Source organism: Cyanistes caeruleus, chromosome 2 (assembly GCF_971803275.1).
Source record: "Cyanistes caeruleus chromosome 2, bCyaCae1.hap1.1, whole genome shotgun sequence".
NCBI classification, from domain to species: Eukaryota; Metazoa; Chordata; class Aves; order Passeriformes; family Paridae; genus Cyanistes; species Cyanistes caeruleus.
The window spans coordinates 36,673,113-36,687,409 of NC_141702.1; the positions used below are offsets into that span (position 1 = coordinate 36,673,113).

General features: G+C 44.6%; 1 protein-coding gene across 3 annotated transcripts in view; it reads right to left on the bottom strand.

The window, feature by feature from the left end:
* Positions 1–14,297, bottom strand: part of BACH2 (BACH transcriptional regulator 2) — a 181,739-nt gene that overhangs the window by 12,931 nt on the left and 154,511 nt on the right. For all 3 annotated transcript variants that reach the window (XM_086876545.1, XM_086876544.1, XM_086876543.1), the window contains exon 6: positions 529–2,073. In XM_086876545.1, coding sequence (XP_086732671.1) covers positions 529–2,073 — 1,545 coding nt within the window. The remainder of the gene's footprint in view (positions 1–528; positions 2,074–14,297) is intronic.

Below are 14,297 nucleotides of genomic sequence, written 5' to 3' on the forward strand. Positions count from 1 at the left end.
TCCCACAGCACAGGGTGGCCAGCTATGCAATTGTTTGAGTAATTTCACACCTCTGCTGGCAACATGCAGCCTGGTTCTTCAAACAGGCTGCCTGACCCTTGGTGTCAGGAAAGGCACAGCTTGAGGTTGCTCAAACACACCCACAGGAATATAAAGTGGAGCAGGAACCTCCTCAGTAAATTAAGAATAAGGGGCAGTGCTTTGTGCCATGGAAGTGGGTGAGGGAGAGAGGAAGACAGGACACTGCTGGCAGACTCCTAAGCACATCAATGCACACTCATCATTCAGCAGTTTGCTGTTTCCCCATACCCAAATTTTTAGAAGTGCTGAACACCTTGGAGGTCAAGCAGACCTCTTATTGTGAAGTCAACCACGTGTACTCAGCTGATCAGGGAATAACCAGAAGTTAACTCTTTGTCTCTATAAACAAAGAAAGTGCTGGGGAAATGCAAAGTCATTTGAGAGAATCAAGGAGTGATTAATTGGGTCAGAACAACTGTGATACATGTACTTATCTTAAATCCCTACCTCATGTCCTCTGTCTTGCACAGGACATGATTCACTGTCTGCTTCAGAGAATGACCCAGACTCATCGCTGGAGTTTGTTCCATAGGATGGCTCACATTTAATCTGGGCTCGGACCGGGTTGTACAATCCATCCCCCACCACGCCGGGCTCCTGGTGCTCGGGCGCCAGGAATCGGGGGCCTTGGGAGCAAGGGGAAGAGGAGAGCTCGCAAAGACGCAGGCTGCAGGGAGAGCCGCCGCTGCCGTCCTCTGCGTACGAGTAGGAAGAGCACGAGCTGGAGGTCCTGGTTCTGGTTTCCAGAGGAGGAGAGCGAGGGCAAACTTTAATTGGCACCGGACAGCTGGTGTTCGGCCGCATCCTTCCCGGCAAGTGATCAGCTGTCAGTCCGCTGTGCGAATAGGTCTGAGAGCTGGGCAGAGACTGGCTACTGCCAGCCCACAGACCCTTTGGCACAGTCTCAGTGAAGTCTTTGTCCAAGCTGCTCACACCAGAATACGAATGCACCGAAGTGTTTACTTGGTCACAAGCATTTGAAGAGAATATAACACTCCTCCTGTCCAGTTCCCCTTCTTGCTTACAGAGAGTTTCAAAGCCGGGCCCCCTGAGTGGTGATCCCACTGTGAAGTTGGAAGCATCCTTCTGCATGGCATGGGACTGTCCATAGTTCCCCGTGAAAGGGACATAATCAGTTTTGTGGTCACCCTGAGTTGTCCCTTTTTCAAAAGGGCATGCTGGACTCCTGCCAAAGTGCTGTTGGGAAGTGCTGGGGAAGCCAACCAAATCTATGCTTTTTGTTCTGTTGAAGAAAGACCGCAAGCAAGAAGGAGAAGACCCGCTTTTTGGCCTGTCAACACAAGTGGGGCTTGGCTGTTTCCTGTCCATTTCAACATCCCCTTCTTTATCCCTGATGTCAGGTTCATCTCCAGACAGGCAAAGTGTGATGCTTTCTTCATCGTTCTCTTCATTCTGAGGCTCACTTTTTATCTGCCCCATAGCAAGTCCTGATTTGAGGCCATTTCCAGAGCTCTCTTCACTGAATGTGCTTGCAAAACCTGAGGTACTGATGTGTGATGTGTTGTAGACATTCTTGGTACAAGCAAGCTGGTATTTCTTGTATCTGGGGTACCGTGTTACTGCATCTTTATCCAAATTGTCCTTGCTATCTCTCAGCATGTCAGAGTCAGGCAGCACCCCTTCACCTTTGTCTGCTCCAGCAACAGTGTTTTCAAAATTGAAGGGTTCTTGGTGCATCCTCTCCCTTGGGCAAGATATTTTTGACGTCTCCGATTCCATTGTCTCCTCCTCATCTCCATCGGAGTTCTCCTCATCGTGCATGCGCTGACAGGTGGTATCTTTTTTGCACAGGAACAGGCCATCTTCGTTGTTCAGCAGTTGTGTCTGAAGGAAGCTGAAGCAGGAGTCCTCCAGGTTGTGCATGCGCAGGAACTCAGCGCAGTGGATGACCTCCTGGATGTTTTCTCTGCTGAGTAACAGCTTAGCAGTGTAGGCGAACTGTAACAATGGACCAAATCCCCTGACAGTGACCTGCAAAAAGAGAGAGGGGAAATTGCCAGCGTTACCATCAGCTCTTGCTACCATCCCAAGTCTTTCATCATGTGGTTAGATAAACTAACAGATCTGACATTCAGGAATAAATGCTGCTCAGCACCAGCTGTTCTTCTCTCACACCAGCAAGGATGCTACATCCAGGAACAAGCACTGCTCCCTTTATGTTGCTCCTGTACCTCACTGTACAGATTGAACCGAGAACTATTTTTCCCAAGTATTTTGAAGCCCTATGAACTAAGTCTCTGCCCTAATAAAAGACTGACAGAACTAGCCTGGACACTGCTAAGTCTTACATGGATTTAATTTTAACTGTGCTACAGCACCCAACCATGAAAGCACCAATTAAATTTTGATTCTTCTGCTCTGATGGAAGGTCCAATGAACAGTGGTTTCAAGCTTAAGATCCCTCTTAAATCCAAAAAGTGTTTTGGGAAGGAAACACTTAGTATTACAGCAAAATTCAACTGAAAGCATATTTCTGCCTCTTTCAAAAGCAAACAATTTCCTTTCTTTCTTCTCTTTTTTTTTTTTGCAAGCCATTGCTGAATACATAATAGGTAAGTACAGACTGCATAACTTTCCTCCATCTCATGGTGATTATTCCCCTCATACTGTTCCTGATTTTAGTGAGCCTGAGGTACAGCTAACAGAAAATAAATTAATATTTATAATTCAAATGATAGAAATTATTCTGAGTCCCACCTCAATACTTAATTTCCCACCATTTTCTTTGTAGAAAGAGTAAAAACTGTTTCCAGGAGAGTGATCTCCAGTCAGCTGTTCCAGGTCTGACTTATACACTGCTACCCATCTTGTTTTCTTTCCATACCATCTATGTTTTACATTAATATACCATATATTTAAAAATACATACTTCCCCCCCCACCATGTTTTTACAGTTGTATCTTTACATACAGCTATCAAATAAGTTGCTAAGCCACACAGCAAACAAGAGGTAATGTCTATTTATGACAAAAATACTTTGACTGCTACTAACTTCTGCTAATTTTTTTTTTTCCAGTGGGTATGAAACAAAGGGACTGGAAAAATTATTCTTAATGAAGCAGCAGGAGGCTGCTTCAGAACCACAACTAACCATCATGGATCAAGGTTTCTGCACAAGATAATTCAGTGGTTTGGCCACAACGATGAGATTTGGAAGACCACAACTCAATTTCCCATTGCACCAACCACCTACTACATGACCCTGGTAAGTCCCTTCAGTCTCAGTTCACTGAGACACCTTGTCTTTCTTGCAAGTAGCACTCATTTATCTGAGATCCCTGTGTTCTGCATACCAGACAAAGGCCTCTAGATTGGATTCAGCACAGCCAACACCTGCATGCCTGTGTGAGGTTGGGATGCACAGCCTGAAACCACCTTCTGGATGCAGATATCCCTGGTAGGCATCCCCAGCTCTGTTTCTTCTTCTAAAACAAACAAGAAGAGGAAACACTGCGGTCTGCTCTTTTTTTTTTTTTTGCGAAATAGCCTAAAGACAGAAGGGGAACCTAGAAAGTAGGAGACCAAGTTCCTTCCCCAGGCTATGAGAATTGCAACTCTCATTTCCCAGCTCCTCAGAAGGGTATATTTGGGATGGTATGGGATACCCTGAAGGTGAGTTGCTTTTTACTATTCTTCCAGCTGAATTAATGCCACTGAGCAAAGAAGCTGCTCAAAAGGCTGGTAAGCCATCAGGCCATGAATTTCCGAAGGTCTAATTTGTGACTGGAGTGTATCTGAGTGAATAATTTGGTTCATCTCAATGAAAAGCTTATAAAGCCCTATACTGCCTCAGGACCAGTGGTAGAGTTCACAGATTTTTTATAGAAAATCCTGACTTCCAGAAACAAGCCCTTGTTATTCATAGATCTGTACTTATGATGGCGGATTATGAAGACACCACAAGCGGTGCAGATTTTGATGGGGAGAAAAATATTTTAAAACACCTCTAAAATTGCTCCCAATAGCTATTCCATCCATAGTATTACCGCTCTATCTGCTATTTTAAGAAGCAGTGCATTTTCATGCACATACTTACACACTTGCACATTCCTGTTTTACAATATGCCTCTGGTACAGAATTGCCAAGATTTACAGCTGGCTATTAAACCAATCTCTGCTTTATCAGTGTTACACTTTCTGCCTATTTGTTAGATTATCAGCTCACTAAAGGCCTATCTGCATTTTATCTATGCAGCATGATTAACAAAATTGCTCGGGAACTTAATGAGCTACTCGCAGGCTGATGGTAAGATCTTCAGTGGGGGGGCTTACATATTGCTGCATATCTTGTAAGCTCGGCAGCAGCGTAGGTCTGCAGGGACTCTGGAGCACAAACACAGCTCTCCTGGCAGTGGTGTCACTCGGCCACTAGGTGGAATGGCTGGAAAGCAAATTAAAATAATTTTCTGTGCTGGGCAAGGGTTTCACCTGCCTGCCTGTCTGCCGCCCCAGCACAGGCACTCCGCACAGCCTCAGGCTGACTCACACAACCCCACAGCAAGGCTGTCTCCCACGCTGACACAGCCTTTTGCTCCAGGTAAACCACCACGATAACAAACAGCAGCAAGGCAGCTGCTGGAGCTGCTCCGCGCTGGATGTGTCGGAAGCAGAGCATGAGACTGCCGTGGGCTCCCCATGGTGCCCAGCAGACACCTCATGTGAAGGATGATGAAAACTCCGAGCAAATGTGTGCTTTGACTTCCTTTGGAGGTATTACCCAGTGACACAACCTTCACTCTCACAATCTTCAGATCCAAAGGGGGTAAGTTTCTTTTCAAGCACCCGGCGCTTGTCATTGCCCTCAGGCAGAAATCTCTCTAGTGCCAATTCTTGAAACTGCACAAACAATAACTTTGGAAACAAACGGGTGCAAAGCTTGCTGCCAAGTGTGAAAGCCAGCGCAAGCTCTGCCGCCTGAAGCTGTCTAAATATTGATTCGGCTCCCATGGCAGGTTCCCTGCCTCGGCCCCACCAGTTTTGGGACTGCTTGCATCTGATGCATTCTGGCAGGAAGGCTGGAATCGAGCCACTGGAGCGTGACTATGAACACCACACATTGGGAAAGAAAAGGCTTTGAATGTACTACCACACAGGCATTTCTCTAGGAAGAGATAAGGACAGTCTTTTAAAATTATTTGATCTGACTGATGCATCCCAGTGAGAAAAGTTAGTGAAAACACGTTGACCTACGCTTGCAGAAGGAAAGAGATAATTTCTCTTGCTACAACAGTCTTCATTTACACGTGAGAGAGACCTTTGTTGGATGGGCAAAACCCATGCCAGCAACAATCCCAGGGGTTGTTTTTCTCGACTGGAAATAAGATGTCCAAGATTTGTTTGCTTTTAAACCTTATTTGCTGTGTAAATTAATGTTTAAGCAGGCAGGTCAGTTTGTGGGAACCTCCACCAGGCACCCTGTCCAAGCTCATATGCCAAGTCACTACTTCCCTGCCTTTCAATCCTTTGCCTTATTCCAATTTCTACCCATTTCTATTGTTTAAATGGAATTGTCTGGCTACTAGAAAACCAGGCAGAGAAAAGATAAAGCATACATATAATACAACAATGCTCACGCAGAGAGAAAAGCAAAGATCCTAGCTTCTTAGAGGCTTGATTTCTTTCCCGTATGTTTCAAAGCAGGGTATGAGAGGGCTTCCCCTGTGTACTTGGAGCATGTCAAACAGCCCACCAAAACTAAGGATAAAGCACTTTATTTGTCTTGCTTCTGCTCCCAGCTGGTCTTGTGTGCATTAAAACCCCTCTAGTGCACAGAGGACACAGGTAGTGCAGCCCTGCCTAAGGTACCTGGCACACCTCCTTGCCCTACAGCAATCCAAGAGACTGAGCCCATGTGCAGCTCCTGCCTCTGCTATGCTGCCACAGGTAGGCTGAGCTCAGTGTGCAGTAGGGAGGTCTGTGTCAATTCAGCGTTGTGGCAACAAGAAGCCTGACCACTGTCAAGGTGAGAGAAAACAACTTCTCCTGCTCTTTATCTGCCTCTTGTCTTTCAGACTGAGCTAGCCGAGCTGGGGGACGTGCTTTGTATGGCCATGCCCTTGTGAGTGTGTGCTATTGAGGAACAGGCTGGAAACAATGCAATGATATGATCACCATCAAGAGATGTTAATCAGCATTAGTCCTATTGAATTTACCAGCAAAACACAGACAGCAGCCCTGAAAAAAATAAGCATGCAAAGTCTATTTTAGTTCAGTTTGACATTGCTTTTCTCCTTACAGAGTCCCGGGGAGTGCGATGGTCCTAATTGATTTAAGTGACCAGACTTCCACTACTTCCTTTGGGAGATCATTGCCAGACTCTACTTAAAACCTCCTTGCAAGGAAATATTTCCCTTATTTTCCTCCATCATCTCTCATTATATTTCCTTGATGCATTCCGGGTAATGCTTTTTCCTTTTGGAGAAATAGTTGTATTGTCATTTTGTTGGTCATTAACAAAAAACTGGCTAATTCAAGGAAAAAAAATATTGATCACTGTCAGATGGGGTAATAAGAAACTGAGAAGACAGTCAGCAATAAATGCTAGCAAAAGAGGCAGCATTACAGATGCAAATAGAGCATTTTTAGCCAAGCATTCTTCTAGTTCTGGGCCCATACTATTCTAAAATTAGGAGGGTTAGCTCGCTTCCACATTGGGAGCACCATCTTTTTGTAAGGGACATCTAGGTCAGAAATTCTATTTTAAACGTGGCTGTACACACACAGGCACCGTGGGAGACGCAGCACTGTGGGTGAACTGGCTCTGGCTCCCCGTTGTATCCGTGCCCTCCATGAGGGCTGGTCAGGCATGCCATGGAGGTCTCTGTGCTGCTCTGAACACACGGGACGTGGCCTCGGAGCACACGCAGAGGGCTGACGGATTTCTGCGGACGGGCCGGACGCAGCGTGCGCCGCAGAGTTCATCAGTGCACGCTCATTAGCGAGCTGCCCAGACTTCCAGATGTCTCAAAATCCCAGACAAATAGACAAAATACTCCAATTCTGCACAGACAGTATTTCTTACAGGGGGGTGGGAGGGAAGGTTATTTCCAAAGGAAACATGGATGTCTGGTAACCCCGCTTGGAATGGCATCTGTATGAAAAGCTGCATCTGGAGCAGGGAAGGTCAACCCCTGCAAAATGCCAGCAAAGTCTGACTTCAATTTAAAGAGGGGAAAAGTGATTAAGGGCAAGAAAAGATCACTGTAAACATGTAGGAATGTAAAACTTGGCAAGGCAGTATCTGAAACGGAGCAAGGGAATGTTTACAGTAATCTGATGCAAACTACCATCAAGAACAGAGAAGAACTGTCTAGTTTGCTATGGGGCGCTATTGGCATTTGCAGCGAAAAGAAATTAAAATGTAGGGTTTTTTCCCCCCAACTCAGTTAACCTAACAGAGTAATCTTGGAAGGCTTTCCAGGGAAGATGATGGATACTTTATGTCTGAGTACCGCAAAGGAAAATGAACAAAGTGCCACGTTGTTCTGGAGAGCTGGGCTTTAATTTAGTAGACTTTTTCAAAGCTAATTTCTCTGTTAATGAGGGCACAGTGCCAATGATCTGCCAGAAAAGAGCAATAAAGTTTAACAGCAAATGCACATGCAATTGTTCCTTTCCAAATAAAGCATACCTGGGGCACATGCAAAGAACAAGCTCACTGGTGGTGGCGTGAGAGGGCAGAGCCCTCTCCTCCCCCTCTAGGGATACAATGAAATCTGCAGAACATTAGTTGCTAAATCCTACAGAACTGGGGTAATTTAGGTGGTGAGACCTTCAGACCCACTGAGAATGCACAAGTGCCGACAGAGCAGCCCAGGCGCATGTTATTATCTTTACACATTTGAGTAGACTTGTTAAAACTCAACAGGAGCAGTGGTAAGTTTGTTGTGAAGCATACAAGCTGCTTTTAGGTTAATAGTTTATATTTTTAGTATTTTGATTTTTAGGTTAAATTCATCATCAGGCACCTAAGAACAGTTAGAAACCCCTCATCTCTAATTTTCAATCACCGATTCAATTAAGCCATTTTGTGGGTAAGGAAGAAAGGAAGATTGAATCAAACCTCACATGCTGAATATTGAATCTCAAACTAAGTATTATTTAAAACAACTGGATAGAAAAATAGCAGAAATGTGTTTCTTGCAGAACTCCAAATGAATCAGTTATTCATGTATTGTTTCGTAGCAGGTCTACTGTGGTACCTGTTTTACTGGCCTTTCAGCATTGCCACTGCAGTCTAAAAGCATGTGTAGAGCTTTTTAATCCATCTCAGCCCTGACATTGTCTAATATGCCCAAGCATGTAGCCAACAAACCACCAACTTCTCAATCAGCCAGCGAGTTCCCGGCACTAGTTATATAATCAAACACATGCTAGAAAAATAGGAGATAAGATTAGTGACAGTTAACTGCTATTTTTTTTCCCACAGCCTGAAGAAGGTCTCTGGGATTAAATATTAACTCTAATCTTATTTGCTAAAATTAGCACACAGTGTATTCTTCTTCTTCTACAGCCAATTGCAAGTATAGCACAGAAGTTATTTTCAGAGGGTAATCTGATAACCAAAATCAGTCACCAAAGCTGTTATTCCATTAAGAATTAAGAGACTTCCTGGTTATTTACTTGGTTATTTTTACCTGGGATGGTGAAGCCTGGCTTTTTCCTAGCTTGAGCTTATTTGGTTTTGGAAAAATCTCTGAAAGATTTAAGTATATTACTAGGCTCAAACAGGTCAGTCACATGTGTAAAACCAGCAGTGTTAAGACAGTTTGCTTCTATATATGCACACAGGCATGTTTTGAAACCATGTTCCTTTTACATAAGGTGGGAACATGCAGGAGGCAGGAAAAAATCAGAAGAGATGATAAACAGCAGAGTACTTTTGTAAGGCAATGCCACACCAGTATTTTTACTGCATTTCCCCGCTTTTATTTAACAGCTCTTAAATGTTCTCTCACCAGCACCTTGCAGATGTATTTCCCTTACTTATTTGCTCATAAGGATGTGGAGCTCTTAAAATGAGTGATCACGCTTTAAAAATTCCACTTGGGTGAGAAGCATCAGATGCTGGTATTTGTATTAGGTAAGCTTTTAAACAACAATGGCATGTGCAAGCTGCTGATGGAGGAGACCAACAAAGAGAGGCTTTTGTTTTCACTCTAAAAACATTGTTTAAATTAAGTAGATACCTTGCCAGCCCCAGTTTAACATTCTGCCTCTTCTGGTAGTGCATACAAATTTGTGCAAAAGAGTAACCTAAAGTCCAAGAGACAGTCTGGCCTCTCCCAGACAGCATCACACTGCAGGGGTGGGGAGGCCACCACACCATCATCGTGCATTCCCTGGGCACGAACGCACACCATGGGAGCACAGAAACCGGACACACAGCCCCTCTCCTTAGGAGGTCCATGACCCAATTATTAATTTCAAAAGTCCCCCTGGAAAATCTGACACCTGCAAAGCCACACCCTGAGTGGTCTAAGGGGTATCCTGGTATCTTTCCAGTGCATCCTCCACAACAGCCCATTGAGGCTGTCAGGCTGAGAGCTTCAAGATGTTTAACTTCCCTTAGTGGTACTTTTACAGAAGATGGCCCACTGGATGAGCTTGTCCAACTTCCAGTTTTGAGCTTTCAAAAGAAAAAATTCTACAAGTGCTCCCCTCAGCCTTCCCCCCTGACATCCCAGCTGTTGGCCAAACAACAACTTTACACTAGAAGCCCTGACTCTGTGTGAGACTAGAGGGAAACCAAGTGACTTCTTATTCTCCTCTCTCTGGCATAATGAACACATCCAGGGGCAGCACAAGCACTTCAAACGCCTCCTCCCTCGGCACCCGAAAGGGAAGGAGAGACCAGTATCCCTCAGAGCATTCCAAGGTGGGAGGTGTGACCGCAGGAGGTGAGAGGGGGAGGAAGGAGAAGTCATTCATGCTAGACTCGCCTGGAGGATGGGAAGCAATAATCGCAAACCGCGTCCACTGCTCCGTGAGAAGTGCGTCAGTGCTGACGGCGGGGCGAGTGGCTGGGAATTGATTGCCAAGCACAAAGATGGTGTAAACAGCCACGGGATCGATGACCATGTTATTGGTTATGTCAGCACTCGACCACACATGACTCACGGGTGGAGTGTAAGAGTTGAGGCACACACATGCTGAGGCTTGTCTGAATCAAATTCACTGTGGCAATGGCCCCAGCTTTGAGGCACCCTCAAAAACCCCAGGCCTTAAGTCTGGGGCCAATCATGTCAGAGGAACCAAAGGGGAAGAGAGAATCAGAAGTTGTCTAGGAAATTAAAAAAAATAACCTAGAGTGTAGTAAAAGTAAAAATAATCTCTGATCCAACTGCAATGCTTATTTTAATCCACAACTTCTAGTTTTATTTCCTCTCAGAGTTACTGAAGCCAAATTGAAATTCTTTCAACCTTTCAAAAGTGAGACTGCTTTCAAGTCAAAGCAAAGAATTTACTTTTGGAAATCATGACAGTATCCCCCCGCATTTTCAGCATCTCTGAAAATTCTGCGGAAAAAGCAATTTGTTGAATTTGCTACACCTTTTGGAAAAAACGCCATCTATTGAGAAGGAAGCTAGAAATCATAGGCATAAGCCTCAGTACTTTGCTGAAGACACATCTCAGTGCAGGAAACAGCAGGCCTCTTACCAAAGATCAATGAATACACTTGGAAAACTGAAAGGCTACAGGACAGGAAGATACGGTGCTCTTCCATAGCAGGGATGAACTGCCTGCATCACATCTACTCTAAACATTGGTCACTGCCAGATGTACCCATTGGGCAGCCCTAGGTTTTACCATTCACAGCAGTCTTCTCAGCAAAAGGGACATTTGCCTGCATGGCTGCTCCTCTGGGCCACAGAGAAACTTAGGCATGAGAAGCTGGAAAGCTCAGGGAGGCAGGTCTGTGCTGCACCTCCCTCTGCCACCTCACAGCAGCACAACACCTTTGGCAAAACAGCTCTTGGACTGGAGGGGGAAACTTCTTAAACCCCTGCAAGCAAACCTGCCACATGATACCTGCCAGAGCCCTTATTTTAAAATCTCACTCAGTGACCTCTTCTGAAGTCAAATACCATTTTATTCTTTTCTTCCTAACTAATTCCGTGGCTTGGGGTATGTTGTTGATGTCAGAGGTTGTCCATGGCATAACAAGAACACAGAAAATTCCAAGTTATGGCCAAGAGAGTACTTGAGGCAAGCCTAGGTGAAAAAGCTTTGGGAGGGGAACTTTGGGGTTGCTAAGGTGAGACTCTGAGTGAAGGTGTTAAAAAGAAAATTGGAGATGAGGATGTTTCAAAGAACCATCCCTCTAAAGGGACAGCATGGCCACAATGCTACACAGTCAACAAAGCACACATAAAAAACAGTGGCACTAATTAGCAGTTTAAACACTCAGGCATGAACTGGAAAAGAAAGCAAAGGGAAATATGGCTGTGATACCTGGCTGTTTCAAATACTTTTGTGTTTTCCAGTGCAACGTGCATCTTAAGAAACCTGGAACACAGGAACCGAAGTATGACACAAGTAGGTGGCTCAGCAGAAATACTGCCTTCCCTCCCTCCCTGGGTGCCTGTACAAGCCATACTGAAACCAGTGGGGAAGAAACAAGCAGAAATGAACAGATTTTAACTGAAAAGCATCATCAGAATTAAAGTGCAACTGTAATTTAAAATTAAAATTAGTCCCACATTTTTGCAAAAGGAAAATTAAACTGACCCCGAGATTAAAAAAGAAAGAAAAACAAGAGAAAGTGTTAGCAGTAAGGGGGGGTGAGGAAGAAGTGGGAAAGCTTTCACAGAATATAAATTGTGAGAGGAGTCTGTGAAAGATCTGTTTAAGTGCATAACATGAGCCAAAGTGGGTAGAAAAACGAAAAACAAAAGCAGTTTCAGAACTTTTAGAATAAAGGAAGAATCCTAGAAGCCTCCAAATTACACTAGGAAATATCAAAATAGGCAGAAAATGAAGATGTGTGTAGAAATTTGCTAATTCAGAGGGTGCTTAGAGGAGTGGTTCAGAGTTTCTGAAGCTGTAATTGATACACAAGTAAGCACAACAACACTGAAAAATTACCAAGACTTGTAAATTCACCAGTACTCCTCTTTCCCAGGCATGGCAGAATGTATTTATGCACATGAACTATGTAATAGTGTATTAAATACACAGTGTATTAAACACATGGTAATTATAAAAACAAGGAGTACTTCACAGCAAGCCACCTCACTACAAGCCCTACTATTATACTCCAAGCAGTGTAGGAGAGGAAGAAGCAGGCTCTGTCAGATACGATTAAAAAAACCACCAGGTTGCACTCTGAGGAAGAGCACTAACTCAGAAGACAAAGGAGCTGGAGGAGAAGCAGGCTCAGGAGACGGGGCTGGGTAACATCCGAAGCAGCTCACGGATGCTCTGCCCTGGTTTCCACGGGGCTGACGACACCCATGCTTCTGGCACTGCCTGTCACCGTGTGCTGGCATGGCACAGCAGATAAAATCACTGGCATCCTGACACTGGGGCAGCAGACGGTGCTGCCCAGCAAACACCGTAACATTTCAAATCCAGAGACGCTCTTGCTGGGCTGCGGATGGAAATGAATGTAAAAGGCTTTACTACAGGACTTCATGAGGCAACCATTTACCTCATTGCTTAAAAGCAATTACAGCAATTAACTGGTAGGCTGAAATCCTGAAAAAGTGACCCAGCTTCTTACAAGCATCTTATTTTTGAAAGAAAACCTGACAAATGCTGCACTTGTTCCAGTTTTCCTTCTCCTCCCTTGCCTTGCCATTTAATTTCCGGTATTTGGACGTGCAATTCTTCTGCCATCACCTTGTTTTTGTTCTGGCATGGCTACAACAGATCTGAGGATTACGGTGGCTTTTGTTCCACTGCCTGGTGTTCACATTTCATCAATGACGTCTGCTCAGCTCAGCAATGCAGGTTTGCAAGGAGAAGCAGCCACTGCTGAGCTGGCAAAGTTGGTTCCCTCCCATCCTCCACGAGGAGCAGTTAACTCTTCTCTCGGTGGCCCAAAAGGTTAACTAGGCTCCGTAAATCCCACCAGAAAAAATTGTAGGCATTCCCCTTCTTGCTGAGATTTCATGTCTGCTACGAGTAAAACGTAAATGGCTCTTTTAGTCCCTAAAGGTGTGCAGGTTTAGCAGGAGCAACCCACTGTTAAGAGGTCAAAGGAAGGGAAAGACGGGAAGGTTGGACAACAGCATCCCAGTGCAGCCATGACCTTGTGTCCAGCTCTGGGCTGTCCCCGAGGAAATTACTTTCCCCTTTCTGCTTCACACATGATATTTTTAAGATCTACCCAGAAACTGAGGGGTAGAAAGTGCCATGTACACTAGAAGCCTCAGAAAGACTCTCCACATAGAAAAATTATGGCATTTCCAGCTTGACTTCCTCAGAGGGTAGGTGGGACTTTACAGCTATTTGTGTGTGTGTGTGTGTGTGACTACATATGCTCACGTGCACCCACGCATGCTAGTGTGAGAAAGAGACTAGATAATGTGAACGTGTGTGAAAGGGATTGAATTAGCCCCATCTGCTCCGATAAGATCGTTTTTTTCCTTGGATTTCTATTACCATCGTATCATTGCCACACTGGAGTGATTCTAAAAGGCTACAGCTCTGGCAGCCAGCATCATTACAGCTGCTCAGATTATTAACAGCATAAATAAACTCTCGGAGACACTACTAAGAAAATATTAACTACAATTATCACTGTCTGATAAAATAACGAACAGCAAAGTGTTACTCCGCTGCCTCAGTCACCAGTGCGTATTTATGTGTGCTATGAGCAATGAGAACCAGTTTATGTGCATACTGAAGCACTCTGGAATTGGTTCCTTCTACTTTATTTTGTTCTACTTATATTTTTTTCAGATCAAGCAACACAGGCTGAAGCTCTGTATTCACAGAATTCAGTGTACCCCGCCTCCTTTCCTGCTGTATATAATCCCATTAATTCCAAGAGAACAGAAAGCCATGCCTGTAGCCATGCACACATCTCTTGGAGGAGGGAGATGGGCAGTGTGCAAGCTACCAGCAGCAACTCTAAAACCTCTTGATGGATTTTTACTCTTGGCCCTTGCTGTTTTTTTCCCCTAGAAGAGGTGCAAGGACTCACACGATGTCAATGCCGTGTTTGCTGCTTGGATACTCCTTGCCTT